The 23,996-nt window shown below is 36.5% G+C and overlaps 2 protein-coding genes across 3 annotated transcripts in view; one reads left to right on the forward strand and one right to left on the reverse strand.

Annotated features, from left to right (window-relative positions):
- Positions 1-11,244, forward strand: part of LOC308701939 (uncharacterized protein) — a 99,182-nt gene extending 87,938 nt beyond the window's left edge. Inside the window, exons 3-7 of the mRNA XM_081384421.1 lie at positions 8,080-8,400; positions 10,434-10,508; positions 10,618-10,680; positions 10,790-10,885; positions 10,990-11,244. Of these exons, the coding sequence (XP_081240547.1) occupies positions 8,080-8,400; positions 10,434-10,508; positions 10,618-10,680; positions 10,790-10,885; positions 10,990-11,129 (695 nt within the window). The 3' untranslated portion in view covers positions 11,130-11,244. The remainder of the gene's footprint in view (positions 1-8,079; positions 8,401-10,433; positions 10,509-10,617; positions 10,681-10,789; positions 10,886-10,989) is intronic.
- Positions 11,245-13,429: 2,185 nt separating this feature from the next.
- LOC308701943 (uncharacterized protein) lies at positions 13,430-23,596 on the reverse strand. 2 transcript variants are annotated; one of them, XM_081384427.1, is made up of 9 exons: positions 23,505-23,596; positions 21,856-22,170; positions 17,724-18,152; positions 16,627-16,686; positions 15,940-16,193; positions 15,639-15,809; positions 14,774-15,339; positions 14,225-14,597; positions 13,430-13,529 (listed from the first exon to the last, which is right to left on the reverse strand). In XM_081384427.1, the coding sequence occupies exons 1-5, from the start codon at positions 23,545-23,547 to the stop codon at positions 16,054-16,056; spliced, it is 987 nt and encodes a 328-aa protein (XP_081240553.1). In that variant the 5' UTR covers positions 23,548-23,596; the 3' UTR covers positions 13,430-13,529; positions 14,225-14,597; positions 14,774-15,339; positions 15,639-15,809; positions 15,940-16,053. The 2 variants fall into 2 exon arrangements, with proteins under 2 accessions (XP_081240553.1, XP_081240552.1); XM_081384426.1 differs by having other exon boundaries at positions 15,639-16,193.
- Positions 23,597-23,996: the final 400 nt, after the last annotated feature.

Genomic DNA, 23,996 nt, shown 5'->3' on the forward strand with positions numbered 1-23,996 from the left:
GACATCAAAATACTCCAATAGCTCGATTCAGTAAAGACATAGAAAAGTTCTCCACATCTGATGTTCCTGATGGGAGATTCAGAGACAAACTTAAGCTGGATCATCAGTATGGATCTCTGACCATCACACACACCAGAACCACATGCTGCGTCCCAATTCGCCTACTTATACTACTCCCTAAAAGTATGTAGGCCTACTCTTTTTGTGAAGAAAAAGTAGGGGAGCGACGGGCACAACCTAACGCGGGGTTAGTTGTAACACGCTTGTTTTAAATACTTCCGCACATGCTTGGATGACGAAACTTTGTTTGTTTACCAGTTGCCATATCAACACTATATAGAAAAAAAATCCGCCAAAATAATTTTTTTTGGAAGATATCCATAGACATTTATTAAACCATAGCAAAAGTAAATTTTTTACTTAAGGTAATTTTTCATCTCTATTTTTTGTGTTTATTTAAAATAAGACTAATCTGATATCATTTTAATCTCCAAGATGTTATTTAACAGTTGAGATAGTTCTTTAATGCTTCGCTAGCTAGCAGAAGACACTAGCAGGGTTTAAATCCCAGTTGTGCAGGCGGGGGCATGTTGTCACACTGCGTTACAATGTGCCCCTATTAGAAATATGCTATTATATTCTATACTTTTATTAATTTTAAAGGTATAAGTTTATTAGATCATATAACATTTTAAGCTGCCATATGTTATGTTACAATGTGCCCCACACATGTTACAGTGTACCCACCTATGGGGCATGTTGTCACATTTCACTTCCATTCTTTCGGGGTATATCAAGAAAAAGGTACTGTATTAATAAAACAAAAACACATAATTGTACTAGACATGTGGGAAATTAATGTGGGAAAAAATAAATACTCTGAACCATAAGTAGATTTACACAAACTGAGAAAGTTAAAAAGCGTTAGGTTGTGCACCGCTCTCCCCTACATACTTTTGAGTGTGTAGCAAAAGAGTGGGCAAGCTTTGGGACATACTACCAAAGAGTTTAGAAGACAAGAGGTGAAACTCTGATGCTTTTTTGGTAACAGCCACCAGGTGGCGCTTCGGTAGTGCGGCCGCCATTTTGGAGTGAAAATGCCAACTCAACAGCACAGATAAACAGAAACAAACAGAATGACAACGAAAGAGAAGTCATATTGGAATAAATGAATGCAAAATTAAGTCATCAGTCAATTTTATGACACCTACAGTAAATTTTGTATACGTGTTTTCAGTTGTGGAATCCAACCATTCAGTAGGTCGTTTTTTTAGCCTACTTTATTGAGTAGCCTATTTCCATTTTGTGCAACTTTACACATTTACTTGTACTATTATTAGTCACTATTAGGCTACACACTAGGTCTGAAATATATATTGTTTGTTTAAATCCCCTAGATCACGCTACAAACATGATGATCTTATAAATGATGCATCACTGTGTCTGTTATCCCCTAATTGGCTTTTTCTTTTTCATAGTGTTGCTTTAACGGACATTAATATAAGACATACTGCAAAAACAGTTTACTGTCAAGCTGTTAATTCCTGTTATTTATTGTCCAACATTCATATTTTTCCTAAGGCATGTCCTTAATTTAATTTCATATGTTGGGTATTAATTCAGTGTTTATAATGCTAATTCTTGAACTTCAAAGAATTTCAACAAAGGTTTTGTGATGCATACATTTTTAACCACAATGCAAAAACGTATAGCTATGTCAGCAAAGCACACAACACCCACAGACGTTTAAAGAGTTTTTTTTTTTTCACGCATAGAAAACTGTGAATGTGATTCAATGAATGGACACAAACACATCTCATGAACTATATTGTCAAGAGAAATGGAGTGTTCTCTTCTAAACAATTAGATATAGATCTAAAGTATAAGAAAATATACAATAAAAATCAGAAAATTAAGGATCTAGGAAATTCTCATGTGGCCCTGAGTTTTACATAAGGTGATAAGATACTGTGCACACACGTCTAGACCACATCCTGCAACAATGACGTTTGTTGCATTATGTGTGTGTGTGAAAATGGGTTCTGGGGACAAGAGCATTGTTGTGTGTAGCCTAACTGTCAAATATAAAGACATTCAAGAATAAATTGTCTAGAAAGGTAGACATCTGATAAAAAATACAGTAAAAAAAAAGGTGTATTGCTAATGCCATTGACGCAGACAGGAAATGTTTTGACGCAGGTAAATAAATCAATTGATGCAATTAATGTAACAATTAAAGCATGCAGGAAATATGTTAACGCAAGTAAGCATGTGTGTAAATGTAGACATACTGTGCATCATTAGGAATGATAAAATCATGGCCTTTAGGGCTCTCGTGTGGAAGATCTTTTGGAGAGAAAGAGAGAGCAAACAAGCAGCAAACCACAACATCAGAAGATCAGAGAAGGCACTGATATTCTTATAGAAGAGAGATTTACTGAGCAAAGTCAGGGTAAGCCTTAAAATGTAATTGTGTATCTGGCCCGAACTTCTAAGCTGGCATAAGAGTGTGTATTTAGCTTTTGCCTCTGCAAGAGATAAATTGAGAGTGTGGACTGCCCTCAAACTCTGATAGTATTGTCTCAGTCTGTTCATTGTTGTAGAGTTAGAATCCATTTGGGGTATCAGATGACTGTCTGAAAAAGATAGATCTATATAGCGATATTCCTACAGACTCTACAAAGTCAGTCAAGGTTGCCAACCGGTTGCAACAGACTGGGCCGTGAGAGTGCACGAGCAGGTACAGCTGTTCTCTGAGGGCGAAGAGCCAGCGGTGGTGAACTGAACTCAAGACTAACACACAACACAGGTAGACTTGGTTATTATCTGAACCGTAGGCCTAGGGGGTATGGTAGAGATCAGAGAGACCTTGAGATAATATAATCAAGCAAGAGAATATTATATGCCTGTCTCTTCCTGAATCTAAGAATCTAGACCTTTTGCAAGAGTTAAGCATGAAAAATAAAGGAAGTGGCTTGTGGCCAAGATAGAGTGACGCAGGCGCACTAGAAACCACCCAGAGTGCGACGCAGCACACTAACAGAGAAACACCAAACAAAAGTCACATGACAGAGGCCAACTTAATTGAAATTGACATGCAACTAAAAGGTGTATATATATATATATATATATATATATATATATATATATATTGTTATCTGCCATTATTAACAGTGTAAGGCATTTAAAACCAGCACATGCAAGATTATCTTGTCCATTCTTCACCCAAGAATATCTGGGCTGGTCGCCACATCCGGTGGAGGAGATTTGCAACACTACATTAGTATAAGTTTAACACTGTCATGTTAGTTCACAGAAGTGTTCACATAGTGCTGTTATCTGAAAATGGTTTACATGTTTGTTTTGTTCTGCTTGTGGCGTCTGGTTGGTGAGTTATTATAAATTCTGTGTAAGACATCACTTCTTGCTTTAGTCTTAATTCAAAGCAATTAACTATTTTAATCAGCCAGAGAAATTGCTGCATTAATCCAGTAGTTCAGCAGTCTGTAAAATAGTCTGCAAAACAATTCCCCTCTATGTGAGTAGTCTCAGTCTCAGATGGCATGCCCTCAGATCGCCCACAATGAGTCACTTTAAAGTCTGACAACGCAAAACTAGTGTGAGGTGACTTGAGTGAGGTTACATTCGCTTCGTTCTTAAATAAGTTTATCTTAAAATGTCATCCAGACAGTTATCAAGATATAATTTCTGATGTATTCATATTAGATAATAAACACAAAAAAGCTAAATGGTACAAAATAAATTACTGTCTAAACAGATACAGTAATGTAAATCCAGGATGTAAATACAATTTTTTTTTGTTTTGCCAAAGCACTAGAGGAATGACAAAACAATACATTTTTATTGTACACTGGTTGTGAATTTGTGAATTTCCAATATATTATAAGGAAATATTATCAAAGCAAATAACAGAACACATAGTTTAAATTAATGATTAACTTAAGTGCAAAAACATATAAACACAAGACCTACAAAATGTTTCGGACTGGAGTAAAATAAATGTTTTTCACTTCCATCAGCTCAGTTTGTGAGTCAAAGTGAAACCTGCTGTGGTCTCATGTTTTTGTGATGAGAAATGTGGTGAACAAACAGCTTCTGCTTCACAAACATGTTCACTAGTCACCAACCAGAATTGTGGAAAGTGACTTGAGTTGGTGCAGGCAAAGGAGACATTTGAGCCGCGGATCTTAATGTAGCAGTGTATACAGTATTTATTAAACAAAAGAAAAACCCTCTGGGGCACAATGCAAACCAACCAACCATCCAACCAACCAACCAACCAATACCCACGACAAAAGATCAATAACTGGGGGTATAAATACACAGGACAAATAGAGGAACTAAAAACAAGTAAACAGATTGAGTAACTTTAAAAAAAAAAAAAAATCTGATATATGACTAAATGCAGGGAATGAACAAAATTCAAAGAACACATACGAGATGTGACTCCTCTCCCCTCCCGCTAGGCAGCTGCTGGTGCCATAAACAAACTACATTGAAGTGGTGGGAGTAGGTGATCACTATCAAGGGGAAGGAGGGCCAGATCCCTAGAGAGGAGTCCAAAGAGGAACAGGCAGAGTTGGAGACTGCCAAAGAGACCATGGAGGAGCTGGCGCAATTGACCCTTCGCAAAGACCCACCCCCCTTAGTTACTGTCGCTATGTCCGACAAGCTATGCTACTCTCACGACACACCATGTTCTCACGCAGTGAAAAATACATTGCGGAGCAGAGAGGAGACTGACAACACACTGACAGACAGGACAGACGGTTACTTTTGATATTAAACATATTAAACAAAGTCTCACCTTTCAAATTTGGTCATTTTTTAAAAGAAATTTAAACAATACATACCGTTTCGTGGCTCTCTCTCCTGACTGCTTTGTCGGACAAAATGGCGGATTATGATTGGTCAGATCCCCTGTCAATTAAGCTCCCTACGAAAGGGTGAATTGGATGCCGTGGAAAAGCCGGTAGAATGAAGTCCAATGGTGGAGTGTTAGGCAGTGCAGTCCAGGGCAGAGCCAGGAAGATGGAAGACCGAGGGATGGAGAACCAGGGTGAACCAGAAGTTTATGCAGTCTCATATAAAAGGTACAAAGCTGTCACTGGGGCGATACCCTAAGGTACAAAAGCTAAAAGGTACATATTTGTACCTTAGGCTATTTACCGCTAAATGGTACATATTCAAATGATTTAGGGGGACTGGGGAGGGCAAGCTGAGGAAGGGCCAGGAGGCTGAAAAGGAGCAGTGGAGGAGAAAGTGTAAGCCTGGCAACTTGTTGGAATCATGATATCTAACAAGTAAGGCAGGACCAATGGGGAAGGAGAGATTGAGAACCCATTCAAGGGTGTTTAGATTAATAAGTGGCTCCCCTGAGACAGACAATGTGGCAAATGCCAACTCAGGTTTCATGGCAGTTTGCTGCACTGTCTCGGGGTCAATGGCAGCCCTTTTTCTGGCTTAGGGTCTGAAGCAGGTGTGTGATGAAGGTGGAGATGGATCAGGAAAGAATTCTGGAATGGAGATTGATGGCACTCAAAGAACGAGAGTGGATTGTGGTGATGGTGTCCTCTTCCACTTCACCAACAGTAAGGTAGGATCCACTCAGACACAATGCATACTCTATGTACAAGAGTCAGGTCGTTTCTCCTTCAGGCATCAGTACAAACAGGGACTCATCAAGCCCACTCCAGAAACAGACCTTGAGAGTGCTTTTGTTCCAAGGCTCGAGAAACTCCTCAACATTACCCTCAAGTGGACGGCCATTTTGTGACGAGAGAGTAGCTGGTGCTCAGGGTATTTGGTGACTAATGCCAGCTCCAATGTTGTGGTCTGTTATTCTGTCACGAGTTGGTGCAGACAAAGCAGAGATTTGAGGCAAGCATCTAAATTCAGCAATATATATTTATTAAACAAAACCACAAAGCACCACAACGTCCACATTGATGATAACAGATTGTGGGGATATTGTTTTAAAAGACACTGTATTAACAATTAACCGTTTGTGGTTTTTTTTTCTCTTCTAATCAAGTTCTCTCCTCTTTAATGCAAGTCAGCTGTAAGTCAGCTGTCTAAATATTGAAATAGTCAGGGGTTTTGTTAGTCTTTGATCTTCCTACTGAGATTTGAACTTTGTGTGAATGTTTAGAGTCTTAGTTCTTGTGACCATGTGTTGTTTATACAATTTGGGGGGTAATTGCTTCTATTGTCTTTAGATCATTAGATTTAGTGGTCATCTCTACGAAATTAACTTAACAGGGGGTATAAATACACAGCACAAAACGAAGAAATAATCCAAAGGTGAATGTAGGTAACTAATAAGTGAGAGATTACAAGAGAGAGATTACATGGAGACTGAAACAGGGAATAAACTAAACTCAGAGGACAGAAAGGAAGCAACAACAACAGTCTCAAAGGTCAATTTAATAATTAAATGTGATATAGAACTTAAAGGGATAGTTCACCCAAAAAGGAAAATTCTGTCATCATTTACTCACCCTCGAGTTGTTCCAAACCTGTATGAGTTTCTTTGTTCTGCTGAACACAAAGGAAGATATTTGGAAGAATGTTCGTAATCAAACAGATCTCAGTCCCCATTGACTACCATAGTATATTTTTTTCTACTATGGAAGTCAATGGGGACCGAGATCTGTTTGATTACAAACATTCTTCCAAATATCTTCCTTTGTGTTCAGCAGAACAAAGAAACTCATACAGGTTTGGAACAACTCGAGGGTGAGTAAATGATGACAGAATTTTCCTTTTTGGGTGAACTATCCCTTTAAAATAAATAAAATAATACTATCTGCCACAAAGAAAAGTTATATCAGGGGTTAGATGAACAAGTACAACCAACACACACTGAAAAAAAAAATTCGTTGAATTTAATAAATAATGTTATCATAAGTGGTTGCACATAATTGATTTTAGCTACATTTAAACAAATGCATTAAGTTGAACTTAATCAATTTTAGTTCAACTTAATGCATTTGTTTAAATGTAGCTAAAATCAATTGTGTGCAACCACTTATGATAACATTATTTATTAAATTCAACAAATATTTTTTTATGCAATTTGTGGGTTGTTGTCAAATACTGTGAGGGATTCATACGCAAACATAGCTTAAAGGTATAGCGGAGGATTATTTTACTTCCGGGTGGATAGTGTATACTATTGGTCCTCCTAATTGTCAATCATTCTGGTGAATCAATCAAACTTATTCAAAAAGTGGAGAGGGTGGGTCTTATCTAAAATCGGAAAGATCCTCCGCTATACCTTTAAAATCACAGTTTAACACCATCCTCTTTGTTCAAAATCTGTCAGTAACGGAAGTGTTCGCATATTTCAGGAACTATCATTTTAAAATGGTTCATATGGTTGTTTTGCTCTACTTGTGGCATCTGGTTGGTAAGTTAAATTCAAATTCTTTTTAACACATTAATTCTTTATATTTAAACATAGATGTTTTTAATCAGACAGATCTACATTGTTGGTTAAACCCAAAATAAAATATGCTGCAATCAAACTAAAATAGAAATAAGTGGGAACCACAACAGAAAATAGGGAAGATGCCAAAAACACAGCAGAATCTGTTCTTACCACATTTGAATGATGATCCCTGAGAAATCCGCTTAACATTTTCGTTTGTTTCACAAAATGGGTTTGAAATAACATGACGGGAAGTAAATTATATGATTTTAATTATATTATCTCCAAAAAAGAAGCAATGCAAACCATTCAATGTACACCGTTGGAATTAAGTTGTTTTACTTCCAGTTATGTTTTCTAATAGAGAATTCAGAGGGGAAATTGAATGTGTATTACAATCCCCACTAGTTCACAAAGCACTCTTTAAAATACTCTGCTTTGCAAGATCAATAATTAATGATCTGCTTGGCATTGCTTGGCATGTTTGGCTTCTCATAACCAATCATTTTTCAGAGCAAGGGCACTAAAGGGGCCAACTGACTGTACTATTAATTAATTATAAACCAGTTATTTTATTAAAAAATATATATTTACCCTTCATCTGTGACAAATTCAATGTTCTTCAGGTGTGTTTGCTGACACAGATGCAGTGAAGTCAGTGTCAGTGATGGAGGGAGATTCAGTCTCTCTAAACTCTGATCTTACTGAAATGGAGGATGATGATCTGATTTTGTGGAGGTTTGAAAACACTTTAATAGTTCAAATCAATGTACTGGCCGGCAGCATGACTGTATATGATGATGTTCTTGATGGGAGATTCAGAGACAGACTGAAGCTGGACGATCAAACTGGATCTCTGACCATCATGAACATCAGAGCTGAACATACTGGAGATTATCAACTTCAGACCAACAGTGTGAGAAAGAGTTTCAGTCTTACTGTCCATGGTGAGTTATCAGTTTCACATATTTTAAGTATTCCACCATTGAAAGTGATGAATCTTACATTTAGATTGTTTTGATCTTTACCTGTTGGCTTGGATCGCCCTCACGTTTTGCACACATGACATCAGAACACTTTTAAGCATCAGAAACCACTTTACTCACTTATTCTGCAATGTTTTATTCACCGATCCAATGTGGCCATTGTCTAAACCAGAGTTACTCATTGCGCGGCTTGCGAGCCTCATGTGGTCCGCCAAGCTTTAATTTGAGGCTCGCATGATGGTAAATAATATAGTGATATGATCATACAGTCACTACAGATATTTCATAACAACATTAAAAACAAGTAAGGCTATAACATAACCCATTACAAACTCAAAGTGTCAGCTCTATTACAAATAATTTTCATATGATTGAAAGGGGTAGTTTATCGAGAGAACATGTAAACACTTGATTGATTGAACAACTGGAACTGAAAGTGTAACCCATTAGTAGGATATGACACCAAAAAAACAAAAAAAGAAAGACAAAGAGGAAAAATATATACTTGGGGTCTGAGCCCACCAAATACATCACAACTTATAGTATCTGGAGTCCCGGGGTCGGGGTCTCACACCTTGCATTAATCAAAAGAAAAAAAAAAGATTAATAATTTTAAATGGTTATCTAAAGTACTAACTTGAAAAATATATTTTAATAATTGAACATTATAAAAATAAAATATGAAATAAAATGAATGTTTATAGGCAAGGGTTTGAACACACAAGGAATTGACCTCGGTCGTGAAGCTTCCATTCCACATATAAATATAACAAGACACATAATAACATTTAAGAATAACAAATTTAAAAAAGCATAAAGACACAAATAGGTTTAGTCAGAATAAATAAACATATTTACAGTATTTTGAATAATAATAATAATATGAATAATAATACTAATAATATGAATAATATGAATATGAATATGAATAAATGGGACTAAATTCTATTCTAAATTTGATCTTAGTTGCAGATGTTTCAGTGCTCAGACTTCGCCTGAACTTCATCTGACCAACACAAATCTAACATGAGTTATTATGCCAAAGCATTCATTTTTATTAGTGTTTTCTATAAAGGATTTCATTTGAGCTGAAATCTCAAAAAGAAATTATGAATTTGATTGATTATTGTAAATGAAAATAATATTTAGGTCACGATTTCCAGTGGTTTGTGAACTGAATCTGCTGTTAAAGCTGAGCTGTAAATGCTTGGATGTGGGCATGTTCATATCATCACCTCAACAGTGTAGAGTTTAAGACAAAAAACACACAACATGCCATTACAAATGATATAAAACTATCATGTGTGCACAGTGTTCATTTTACGATGTTATGCATTTAGCCCTGTGACGTCTGTTTTATTGTTTGTTAACACACATTACATATTATGTATCTGCATCCATCACTAATGAATTCCTACTGACTAGTGTGGCTACTTGACAATTCAAAATAATTTATAATGATGTTAGACCCCCCCCACACACACACAGTTACTTTTTGCTTTTTACTTTTAATACTTAAGTACGTTAAAAATCAAGTACTTTTGTAGCCTATTTTTACTCAAGTAAATTTGTAAAGGACTTAAAACTTTTACTGTTTAGTATCTGTAAGCTACTTTTACTCAAGTACTTGATGTGTGTATTCATTATTTACATACAGCTCTTTTTATGCTTGGATCATTTTGCAAAACAATTGGTTCAGTGGATTTAAAGTTTCAAAAAGCTTTGTTTATCCCATCACTATAACAAGACTGCCCAAATGTATAAGTGACTTCTTAAAAAGACATGCTCAAAGTCACCTATAATAAGTAGACTTCTATGTATGCAGGTGTGTTAACAAATGTCTTTGCACACACACTCTGTGCCCCATTGTAAAATCCCACAATCCACTTTAACATTTAGACACATTCTCCTTAAGAAGATCAGGACTGTCAGCTTTAAATGACTGTGACTGATATTGCAATAAAAAACGTTTTGATTTTTCTCATGTTTTCCAGCTCCTACTTCTGTTCCTGTCACCAGCAGAGACGCATCATCATCATCATCATCATCATCATCATTGTGGAAGAAATGTACTGTTCTATTATGTTTGCATTTAATTATATTCATATAATCAAATATGATGGTAATTAGACTGATATTGCAATAAAAAAACGTTTTGATTTTTCTCATGTTTTCAAGCTCCTACTTCTGTTCCTGTCACCAGCAGAGATGCATCATCATCATCATCATTGTGGAAGAAATGTACTGTTCTATTATGTTTGCATTTAATTATATTCATATAATCAAATATGATGGTAATTAGACTGATATTGCAATAAAAAAACGTTTTGATTTTTCTCATGTTTTCCAGCTCCTACTTCTGTTCCTGTCACCAGCAGAGACGCATTATCATCATCATCATCATCATCATCATCATCATCATCATCATCATCATTGTGGAAGAAATGTACTGTTATGTTTGCATTTAATTATATTCATATAATCAAATATGATGGCAATTAGACTGATATTGCAATAAAAAAACGTTTTGATTTTTCTCATGTTTTCCAGCTCCTACTTCTGTTCCTGTCACCAGCAGAGACGCATCATCATCATCATCATCATCATCATCATCATCATCATCATCATCATCATCATTGTGGAAGAAATGTACTGTTCTATTATGTTTGCATTTAATTATATTAATATAATCAAATGTAGCGCCTCTCTAGCTTGTTTCACTATAATGAGAGGTGGCTATCCTGAGTTCTTTAACTTTCTTTTCAGTAAAATATGTGAGTTTTACTAATAAATGTATCAGTATTCAACTTGTGTGTGTGTGATTATTAACTCATTGTATGAAATACTCTTTCCCTCTAAATCACTATTTAAGTAGTACTATTTACACTTTAAACGGAAATGAAATGTCTTTCAAGAACTTTAATCTTATAAATACTTTCACATTTAACTCAAAAATTACTCCTTTTCCTTAATCAACTTAAAGTATCAGTCAGTAACCACAACTGTTTTATAAAAAAGGACAGATTTAGTTAGAAAAAGTGTGTCAGAAAGTAAAAGGTATTAATAAACTCACTTTTCAGATCACAAAGGTATTTAAATTCACATTCAAACAATAGGGCCCAAGGAAATAAAATAGCCGGCAAAACTCTATTCCGTAAAAGTCTAGTAGACCAACATACCATAAAAATTTCTTCATCCTCGGTGCCACGGTTCAGGTAGTTATTTAGGAAAAACTGCATTTTTTTGGGTTTGGGGGGGCCCAGCGCGGGGGGGGGGGGGGATTGTGGAGTGGCCCCCGGGGACCAAACTAAATTTTTCCTTAGAAGTCTAGTGGGGCTACATGCCCACCAAATTTCATGTTCCCCGGTGCTTCGGTGTCCCTGGTATCGTTGACGAAAAATTCAGTAAGGTGACGAAAAAAAAAAAAAACTTTGACAATCCCTATATGACCGCTTTCGCTAGCTACGCTAGCGGCGGTCATAATTAGACTGATATTGCAATAAAAAAACGTTTTGATTTTTCTCATGTTTTCCAGCTCCTACTTCTGTTCCTGTCACCAGCAGAGACACATCATCATCATCATCATCATCATCATCATCATCATCATCATTGTGGAAGAAATGTAGGCCTACTGTTCTATTATGTTTGCATTTAATTATATTCATATAATCAAATATGATGGTAATTAGATTAATGTGGTGTCGATACATATCCATGTACAGTATGTGTATTGTATATGACCTGACAAAAGTTAATGTGACTGAATGTATGACCGAGACATAAAGTCTCCATTCAAGGGTATAATATGATTAAATATGATAGACAAATCTGAACAAATGTGTTAGTTATGGCGTGTTAAGATGTATCTTGATTTAGCCATGGGAAAAGAACCTAGGGGGAGGAACAACTATAAATAAGGAAGAATACCCCCCACTCTTTGTCACACTCTAAGGCACTTTGTATCACTGTATGACTGCTGACCTTTCCATGCAAGGGAATAAATAATCTTTAAAGACAATTGATCCATGTTTGTCTCTTATTCAGTATTAGAAAATTGTTTGCCACCACATCATCATCATCATCATCATAAGGAATGCCAAAATGTGAACATGTTAACATCACTGAACTCTGTCAGACATGTGCAGGTACATCAATGGTCATATGAGCTTTTTTGCTGATTAAGTGCCAGGAATGCATTAGGAAATATTAATCTAAAAATAAAACTAACTTACTCATGTCATTCTAAACAGGTTTGAGTTTTTGCAGATAACTTTTGTTGATATCTGAGTTCCTGACAGAGAATAAAATCATCTTGTTGAAAATCTATATTTAATTTATCATTTGTTTCATTAGTTTCTCCAGAAGGCCACGTCCCCTGCTGTGATTCAGTGGAAGCTGTGCTGCGATTGGTCGTCACTGCGCTGATGGGCGTGGCTTCTGTGGCTGCTGCTGTTCTACTGGTCAATGATGTCATAAATATTGTGTCATTTATTGGTTTTAATATGTAAAGATATTTTCATATTAAATATTTACATATTTACATATGTGTGGTATAATTGTTTAGTGATGGAAAAATTTTGCTTTGCTTACCAGAACTGTTTTTTTGGGGCTATCTGGAGATAAAACGATAAATATTCGATACGATAAAATATAAAACCAAAACGATAAAAACTCTTTAATATTTCATTTTATTATTTAATGCAATCCATTTTACAAATTTAAAGAATTACATTGTTTTCATTTTTTTTTATTTGCATTATGCTGCTATTTTTATTTTGTTTGATAATTGTATGCAGGAACCCCACAAATATGAATGTAAAAATATTTGTCACGCCAATAAATCCCTGTGGAATTGAACAGAAAACTGAATATTACTGAACTGATATGCATCTGAATCATACATATTTTTTTTATTATAAATAAAGGGGTGTCAAAAAAAACTATAAAATCAGAATCAGATTTGAATGATGGTTGAATAAAAACATATTTACAGCATTAAACAGTTTATTTAAAAAACAACAAAATGTACACCTCTTTACACATGGGGTATTTTTTTTTAAGAGAACAAGTAACAGACCCCCCCCCCACCCCTGATTAATAGGAATCAGGAATAGGAAATAGGAATAGGAAATCAGGAAACAAACAAACAAAAAAACAAACAAACTGTGTATGAAAATAAGGAAATAAGGTTAAGACGTGTTCTAAATATAATGAACTACAATTCCATGATTGAACATTTGCCACAATTATATGATTCATTTTTCTTCAAGATTATGGGAGGCTAATACATTTTCTATTGTGTTTTTTTTTTTTTCAGTGAAATACATTTGGTTACTTATGTTGAATACTGACAGAAGGCTTCAGAAGATACTTCAGACATCGCGGTAAGTCTTACTTGAAGGTTTATACAGAATGTTTAAAAAAAAAAATCTATATGGAGAAAATGAGGACTTAAACTTCCAGAACCAACAACAATAAAAGTGGTTCAAGTGGTCCAAATCATAATCATACAAGTTTCAAAATTGTATGTAAATATTATATATATTAATATTAATTAATTGTTTTGTTCTTCGCTTGTCTGAAGTTTAAAATCATTGGTTACCCGTAAGCCAATCACATAACGTTTGGTTATGGCGTGTGTTATGCGCATGCTCAGCCGCACCTATCTTCTACTGTAAACACATGTATGATGCAAAAACAAAACCATCAGCGAAATTTTTGCAGATTATGTGAAGTAAATCTACGCATCCACGGTACAATCAGTGTCTACGTCACGGCTCTCAACGTCAACGGTCTCCATTGACTTTGCATTGCGAGAGGCTGCCTCCTTGTCATTTATGACTTATAACAAAAGACAGAAAAATGCTTAAAAGCTGCAGTGTGACGTGTACAGCAAACAATCTAAAAAACCCACAGGGTTCCCACACCTTGGTTGACTTCAAATTCAAGGACAAAGGTTGAGAGCCGTGACGTAGACACTGATTGTACCGTGGATGCGTAGATTTACTTCACATAATCTGCAAAAGTCGTTCACAGTCATGTTCACTCCAGTATTTCGCTCGATGGTTTTGTTTTCGCTTCATACATGCGTTTACAGTGGAAGTTAGATGTGGCTGAGCATGCTATAACACACTCTACGTTATGTGATTGGCTTACGGCTAACCAATGATTTTAAACTTCAGACAAGCGCCCCCCAAGGACTGGCAAGGACTTTCCAGGTCCAATACCCTCAAATTCAAGGATTTAATGTGGGGACACATTTGTTGTGTCCAACAACAAACGATGAGGTACCATCGTAGTTTCATGCACACGTGAAATGCGGGAAACACTTAACATAACTCAGGGTTTTTCCTGGCTCAAAATGAGGAGGATGTGGTAAAATCCTAATAATGTATTTTAATAATAAGATAATAAAATTTGTATTTGGTAGATCATCATATAGCCTAATGTGTTTCCCACATTGTTTTTGTGGGTAGAGCCTGGTACCCCTAGAAAACAGAATCATCCTCAGGTTTTCGGTGATTCCCTAGTTATGTTTTATTGTCGAGAGCCAGAGGCGGCACAAAATTTGACGGAGGCGGCCGCCTTATAATTCTCTATGCAGGAAAAACCCTAACGTAACGCGTAAATGCGCTCAACTAGTGTAAATCAAGCAAGCTAGTATGCAAAGGCCATGAAGTGTTGGCGAAATAAGACATTATAGGGGACTGGAGTGAATGTGGAATTATTTCCAGAAAACTTATTGCACAAAATAAATTCAAGCACATGTCTATGTATGGTTATTTTCAAAAACTTTCCAGGGCCTTGAAAACATTTTTTCAGATTCACAAACTTTCAAGTATTTCAAGGACCTGTGGGAACCCTGAACCCAGAAATACATTTTTATATTACAGTCCAACGCTATCTCACGACCAATTCGTTCGAATTCGTACGAATGATAAAAAGTTGGCTAATTCGTACTAATTCGTACGACCTCACTCGTACGAATTTGTACGATTTGTCTAAACCCACGTGATGGGTAGGTTTAGGGGCGGGGTCAGGGGTAGGTCATTCGTATGAATTCATACGAATTGACCAATTCGTAAAATATGTACGATTTTGCAAAAAACGTACTAATTCGTACGAGTCAGGTCGTATGAATTCGTACGAATAAGCCACCTCGTAGAATTTGTACGTTTTCCTGTGAGATCGGGCTCTACAGTCTCATTAATAAGAAGCCTGCAAAGCATTTCATCATGTTTCAGCTGATTTTCCCATAATTGATTTTCAGAGGAATATTATAGGATACTTTTGTTTTAGCTGATTAAATTCTATGGGAATAATGTTGCAGTAGCTGTTGTGATCCTCTCAGATCATGCGTCTTTCTCCGTCTAAGAAAGCAACAAATCACAGATGATAAAAAAAAGAAATTAGTGCTGTTTACAGCTACAGAAAAGTAGTTTTTCAGTGCATGTGAAACACAGATCTATAAATACACACTACAGTAGTGCAGTATTTTACCTCATACGTGGATTTCCTACAGAACATCTGGTCTTCTTCTCTCCCCTTCTGCTTTGACAAATAAACACACACAAATACACATCAATTTTGCAACATTAAAAAAATTGTTCCCTCTCAATACAGTATCTGTAGGTGATACTTGCCGTTGCTAGAGCTCCTGTGGCGATAGTAAATCACACCAACAGCTGCAGCTACACACACCAGCAGAACAACAACAACTATTCCTGCAACACCACCAGCAGACGGACCTGAAGCTGAAACAGATACAGATACAGACAAATAGAGACATTAGTGTGAGTGAATCTAACTGTGTTTATACCATTATCCCTGGAAATACCCCACTGAAAGCTAGATTGAAAGTCCAGATTGAAAACGTATCAGTGCATTGATTAAACACTGATTTTCTACTTTACTGTTTATTTTAAGCCTTTTTTCCTCCAATTAACTGTAATGTATACCTAGTTTTAACATTCTTTTATCTTCTTTCTGTAATATTTTATTTTTAGCCTTGAATCTTTTTGATTACTATTTAAAAAAATTATATTTTTTATGTAAAAACTTTGAATTATCTTGTGTATAAAATGGTCTATAAATAAACTTGCCTTGCACGAACATACATTTTTTGTTCAATTTATTATATATTGGGACAAAGGATGAATATAAATTACAAAAAAGAATGAAACATACTCTTGTCGGTCTCTGGCTCTTTTATTTCCGTATTGGGATCTGCCTTACCATGACCAGTAGCTGGAAAACACAAGAGAATAAAATAAAGAAATACAAACCAACACAGATTAGAAAGAAAAGAAACTATGGATAATTATGGCTGTTCTCTTCATTTGCAGCTGCATAGAAAAGGAGCAAAATGTAAACAAGCTTCCTGCAGCAGCTAATCACTAATATTAATCACTAATACTAATATCACTTATCACTAGTATCAGCATTGCTGAACAAGATAAATAAACATCATGATGAAAAATGTTAAGCATTCAGAAAAAGGTTCTTTATTATATTTTCAAAAACATTGCATGTTGAAATATTTACAGAATATTGCTCCTAAATAAGACTTTAGAGTGTCAGTTTATTTTTGACCAGAATAGAAATACAGTTTTTAACAATAGATGTTGCAATTAAACGAACACATGGCAATGAAAGTTGAATATCTGTTTAATGTTGATTACTGTGACAGAAATCAGATTGTACAGTAAAATAGGTTATCAAGCGTAGCATTAGTTCTGGCAGGTCATGTTAGTCAAACTCGCATCAGCTGACCCACATCTACCTATAGGAATACGACGCCAATCACCGTATACATATATAAGCTCCTTCAGTATTACCAGCAGCTATCGCGTTTATCAGGAGCAAATTACCCTGCTCCATCCCCAGCTCCTCCTCAGGATTTGCCATTGTGATTCCCCTTGAATCAGAATAAATTCTCGATTATGCTGTACTTTAACATCTTGAATTAAATATATTTGCATACATTCATGTTGTTTCTGTTCTGTTTACCCCAAGGGGGGTTATTGCTGCTCTCCCTGCTCTTACCAATGCTAGGCTGCATGAAGCAGGAGTTCTCGCCCAGAACAGAACCATACCGCCAAACATGCTAATTGTCTATTTGACAGCAGTGGTCCTGACAGAAATGTATATGAACAATAACATACAGTGAAAGAGAGCAATCAGATCTGATAGTCCCTCTTTAAAACAGTCCAAAATGAAAAATAATTAATTTACAGTATTCAATCTGTAAAATACTTCAGAGTAAATTACATCAAATGACTCACCATTGACAGTCACACTGAATATTCTTATGTTGTCACCCTTGTTGCTGATTTTTCTGGTGATTTTTGTGCTTTCACACTTGCTGTTTCTGTTCAAGCTTTGCTTTTTGCCTGAACTTTCGCTGCTGATAATATCTGCTTCATAATGTCCAGCGTGTTCAGATCTGATGTTTGTGATGGTCAGAGATCCGGTCTCATAGTCCACCTTCAGTCTGTCTCTGAATCTCCCGTCTTCTCCATCATATAAACAGCTCTCACTGGCCTCTCTGTTGATCAGAGCTATGCGAGTGTCATTGAAATACCACAGCACTGGTTCATGTTGTTGTTTGGTAACACTAGTGTTCAGAGTGACTGAACCTCCCTCCGTCACAGACACAGACACTGGCACTGGCACTGGCACTGACACCAATGCACCTGTAAAACCATCCACACCTGCAGACACAAATAAACAGCTACTTTATTTTTGTGAGGACATGAAATCATGCGTTTTGCCATGCGAAATGCCTTAGAGCTTGACAAAACTGGCAGACACAAATGACAGAACAGTTCTTTCACATCTTTCTTTTATATATTGAAAACCTAATAATCATTTTGATACAAAGACCCTACTGTAAGAATTATAAAGAATTATTCTTTATCAGTTCAGAATATAGGTTAGAACAGAATACAGAGTTCTGCACTGTAATCCAAGACACATTTGTAAAATACGTTCAATGTGAACATTAAACTGGATCATCATCTACTCAACAGTAATCCAACACGGTGTGGGCGTCAAGAAAAGTTGAAGTCAGGTCAGCTTTATGGTAATGAGCTATGATGCGGTTCGGCGGCAACCAATCAGAATGTAGAAGTGCTCCGCTTGAGAAGATTCCAGAGAACGCAGTCCTGTAAACTTTGTTTCCGGCCAAACATTAGTTCCTGTTTCCAAGCAGTTTGGTGGGTTTCCCTATAATATATGATGTGTCCATGCATTTAAAGGGATAGTTCATGCAAAAATTAAAATTAGCCCATGATTTCCTCACCCTGAAGCCATCTTAGGTGTACTGTGTATTTGACTTTCTTCTTTCAGACGAAGACAATCTTAGTTATATTTAAAAATGTCCTGGTTCTTCCCAGCTTTATAATGGCAGTGAATGGCTGTTTGTCTTTGAAAGTCAATCAAAGCGCATCTATTCATGATTAAAGTCTCCAGGGTTAATAAAGGTCTTCTGAAGTAAAGCGATGCTTCGTGTAAGAAAAATATCCATATTTAAAACTTTCTCCACTAAAATAACTAGCTTCCGGCATGGACGTACGCATCAATTAACGGTAGAAGAGTGACCCTTGAACGTAAAGCTAGTTACTTTAGTCAATAAAGTTATGACGATACGATCTCAGCCAGCGATATATATGCTATTCTAAAGATAACAAATCAAAGATACAATTCGATTCAGCACTGTAAAAAGTGTAACTATTATTTACTCAATTTTTTTGGTGAAACATTTTTACACTCAAAAAAATTGAGTAAATTTTAAAGCTGTGAAATCAATTAAATATACTGTATGAATTGAGTAAATGCAAGTAATAAAATTAAGTAAATCTGAGTAACTGCATCAGGTACATTAACAAATAAAATTGAGTAGAAATAATTTAACATTTAAAAATTTTTAAAACAATATTTATGAGTAATATTAAGTGTTTTTATTAATGAGTTATATTAACTTTTTTATTTTCTCTAAACCTTTGTAAAATAGTATCCCATGGTTAATGGTTATTTGGCAGTTCTTTTTTTAACCTTTTCACAGAGATGAGTATAGCATTTATTGCCTTATTTTTTTTTATTATTATTGTTAAGTCATTCAAAGACCTTCATAATTAGTGATGTAAGTGCCACAGGTTGATAGTCATTTTGGCAAGAGGGCTTATTGTTTTTTTTGTCACAGGAACAATTTCAGATTTTTTAAAACATGTGTGGACCACTGACTGAGTGGGGGACTCATTAAATTGTTTAATGGTTGTAAATAAGCCAGGCAAACGATCAGCACAGGATCTGAAAACTCGACCAGGGATGCTGTCCGGCTGGCTGCTTTCCTGATGTTCCCACGCTTTATGAACCTCGTCCTCCAATACAGTGATTGTGCGCTCATCTCTGACACAGCTGTTTCTTCCCTCGGTGCTCGTCGGCAGACTGGTAGTAAGCAGACTAAGCACTAAAGAAGTTTGCCTCGAAACATGCATAGAAAGTTTTTCAACTGGAGCCTTTGTTTAAAAATGATAAAAAAAAGTTGATAAAAGTTTGGTATAACTTGTCTGAGATTTGCATTATTAAAGTCTCAAGTCACAAAGATGAGTCCGGATGACTGTTTAGACAGATGCTGAGCACATCATGGACCTTAGACAGGGTCCCCCTAAAGTGGGATATAAACTAGTCGTGGTATAAAATATATATATAATATTAGTCACAAAATAAAAATAAAGTTGTGGTGATGACCGAGGTAAACTCCCAAGGAAGATAGAACAGATGTCACATGATCGTTAGATGCTCCAGGTGAGGCGATCAGGAACACGACGGTGGTGACCCAGTTTTCTGTTCTTCGGATGGACAGGACAACGGAGGCCGGCCAAATGAGATTTGGCCGGCCTCTGTTGTCTTGTCCATCCGAAGAACAGAAAAGTAATCGAACGGTGTTACAGCTACGTCCGGTACCGAGGGGATCAGCCATGTTTCGGACAGACAGAGGATTACAGTCCCGTATGTCCCGCTGCAATCTTATCCTGGCTCTAAAATCCTCCATCTTGTTCTCAAGCAACTGGACGTTGGCTAGCAGGATCCTGGCCAGAGGTGGACTGTGGGCTCTGGTCCTCAGTCTGTTGCAAACACCAGCACGTTTCCCTCTGTGTTTTTTGTTCTGTCGCCTCGGAGGCTCTCTCTCATGGCCATTGTTCCCGTCCGTTGCGCAAAGTGTCTCAGTTGTTCACGTTGGATCGGTGGATAAAACGTTGCAGAATAGGTAAAGTGTTCTGCTGTCACAGGGGATCAGTGCAGATGTCATGTGTGCAAAACGTGAGAGTAGTTGTAAGTAAAATACTAAGTAAAAACACATTCTAAGCGGAGTGACCAGGGCCGCGTCCGAACACGGCGGCACCATCTTCCAAAGTCACTGTCTGGTTAAAAGTGTTTAAAAACTACAAACATGGCGCATGTGAGCAACTGGTGGTTAAGTAGAGAGTTTTAGATAAAGGGGTTTGAGTGATGATTAATAATCAATAACCTGATTAAAAAAAAAAAAAATCTGTTATCCGTGTTATATTTTATCAGCAACAACATTGATAACTTTTATAAAGATCATTACCTTTTAAATGCATCATTATGCAAACACATGAGGAGAGTTCTCCATATGAAAGACATACTACTGGCAAATCAACGTGCTACTATTCTCTCTGATACAATTAACTAAATTCACGAGTTCACATCTACTTATAATTAATACAATAAGTTTATGTGTATTTGGCGTGCTGTCCGGGGGGAGGGCTCCGAGCTCGGAGTTAGGCCCGAACCCAGAGTACTCCCCCCAGTTGGTAAGTGTAGATGGAACTGGAAGTGAGGAGATGGGGTGGAGGAGGGATGCTGACAAACTTTCAATGAACAGAGATAGGTCTGCTGTGAATTTATACTCTGTCATTGAGTTGATTATTGATTAATCTCCAGCTGTGCATAATTTGGTTTATTATCTGAACCTGCTCCTCCCGAACTTTGTTAAATAAAACCTCATTTAAATTAAATGTGGAGGAGGTTAACTGTGGAGAAGATTGACAGGACATTTACAACAGTAACAGGATGCACATTACAAAAGATTGCCTCCTCTTGGAAGTATGTACTTTTTCTTCACAAGATGATACATTTAGGGCATTGTATAGGTAGGCGAATTGGGACACACCTACAGTTTATCACCATCAGTCAAGGTAAAAAGTCTATAAGTAGTTTATACTTCTTTAAAGTTAAATAAAATTAGATGATCTACAATGACTGAAAATTGGATTGTGTGTGTGCGTGAATGCGACCCAAGCCAACAAGTACAGATCAAAACAATCTAAATGTTAAGATTCATCACTTTCAATGGTGTAATACTTAAAATATGTGAAACTGATAACTCACCATGGCCAGTAAGACTGATACTCTTGATCACACTGTTGGTCTGAAGTTTATAAACTCCAGCATGTTCAGTTCTGGTGTTCATGATGGTCAGAGATCCAGTTTGATTGTCCAGCTTCAGTCTGTCTCTGAATCTCCCATCAGTAACATCATCATAAACAGTCATGCTGTTGGCCAGTACATTGATTAGAGCTATTAAAGTTTTTTCAAACCTCCACAGAATCAGATCATCATCCTCCATTTCAGTAAGATCAGAGTTTAGAGTGACTGAATCTCCTTCCATCTTTGACTTCACTGCATCTGTATCACCAAACACACCTGAAGAACATTGAATTTGTCACAGATTTAGGGTTAATATATATTTTTAACATAAAATAACTGGTTTATAATTAAGTAATACAGTCCCACAGTTGGCCCCTTTAGTGCCCTTGCTCCGAAAAACTATTGGGTTATGGGAAGCCAAACATGCCAAGCAAAGCACAACCTAAATGGACAGAGTTCATTTATCATTGACTACGTTTACATGCAGCCAATAACCCGTTCAAAACCGGGATATTAGCAATAACCCGGTCGCGCACGGCCATGTAAACACCGGCAAAAACCCGGATATGCTCATATCCCGGTTTTTAAAAACCCGGATATTACCCCTGGGGTACCCCTTTTCTAACCCGAATATTTGGTCATGTAAACGCGTATCGGCATATCCCCATCAAAAGGAACATTGATTTGTGTTCTGCGCATGTTCTATTCGCAAGGAATCTTGGTCTTTTGAGTAAAGACGGCGCATGCAAAAACCCGCGTGCAGTATACCGGAAGTAAACAAGAAGTAGAGGTTAACATGGCGAGACGCAGCACAGCACCACACTGCTGCTGCTGTTGTTGTTGTCTTTGGATACAGGAAGAAGAATTGGAAATGACGCATATTGCGTCTTAAGGTTGTCCGTACATCCTGAAGCTAACCGTGCGTCGCTGTTTACATCGGGATATTCCCAACTGATTACAAATTCCATGTATACAGGAGTAACTCTCTTTGCTCACGCATGTAAACCGGTTAATCCGAATGTTTCAGAAACCCAAATAGTGACCCTAACCCGACCATAACCCGGATATTGGCTGCATGTAAACGTAGTCATTGATTTTGCGGAGCAGATCATTTGTAAGAGTTATCTGTCAACTTGTAGGGATTGTAATACACATTCAATTTCCCCTCGGAATTAGGGTTAAGTGCTAATGGATCCAAGGTTGTATCTCGTAAATTACCCCACTAATCATGGTGCAAAGGACCCTAGGTTCAAATTACTTTTGCTTCTTTTTTGGAGATAATATAATTAAAATCATATAATTTACTTCCCGTCATGTTATTTCAAACCCATTCTGTGAAACAAAAGTAAATGTTTAGCTGATTTCTCAGTGATCAATATTCAAATGTGGTAAGAACAGATTCTGCTGTGTTTTTTGCATCTTCCCTATTTTCAGTTGTGTTTCTCACTTATTTCTATTTTAGTTTGATTGCAGCATATTTTATCTTATATCTATATATTTATCTAGCATATTTTAACAGATGAACCATATAGATCTATCTGATTAAAAACGTCTATGTTTAAATATAAAGAATAAATACGTTAAAAAGGATATATATATATACAACTTACCAACCAGATGCCACAAGTAGAGTATAACAACCATATGAACCATTTTGAAATAGAGTCTGAAAAATGCGAACAATTCTGTGACACGACAGATTGTGAACAAACAGGATGGTGTTAAAGTGTGATGTCTGTGTACCCTCCCCCACAGGATTTGACAACAACCCACACATTGCACTGTTCTTGCTTGTGTTGGTTGTATTTTGTTCATCTTACCCCTATTATAACTTGCACTTTTCTTTGTGGCAGATAGTATTATTTTACTTGTAATACTTGTAATAAATACAAGTTGTAACTGTTACGTTATAAATCACATTCAATTATTATATTGACCTTTGAGACTGTTGTTTTTGCTTTCTTTCTGTCCTTTGAGTTTGCCTACTATTACATTCACCTCTTTCTAAATTAGTTCTTTGTTTTGTCCTGTGTATTTATACCCCCTGTTAAGTTCATTTCTTGATCTGTTATTATCAATGTGTATGTTATGGGTCTTTATGG

This window comes from Scardinius erythrophthalmus, assembly GCF_964197995.2.
Source record: "Scardinius erythrophthalmus genome assembly, chromosome: 14".
NCBI classification, from domain to species: domain Eukaryota; kingdom Metazoa; phylum Chordata; class Actinopteri; order Cypriniformes; family Leuciscidae; genus Scardinius; species Scardinius erythrophthalmus.

Coding starts and splice junctions, on each gene's coding strand:
- LOC308701943 (XM_081384427.1), bottom strand. CDS start 23,547: ATGGTTCATATGGTTGTTATACTCTACTTGTGGCATCTGGTTG. Junction 16,687..17,723: donor ATTCAGTGTGACTGTCAATG/GTGAGTCATTTG, acceptor TGTGTTTTCCAG/CTACTGGTCATGGTAAGGCA. Junction 16,194..16,626: donor AGAGCCAGAGACCGACAAGA/GTATGTTTCATT, acceptor TATCTGTTTCAG/CTTCAGGTCCGTCTGCTGGT.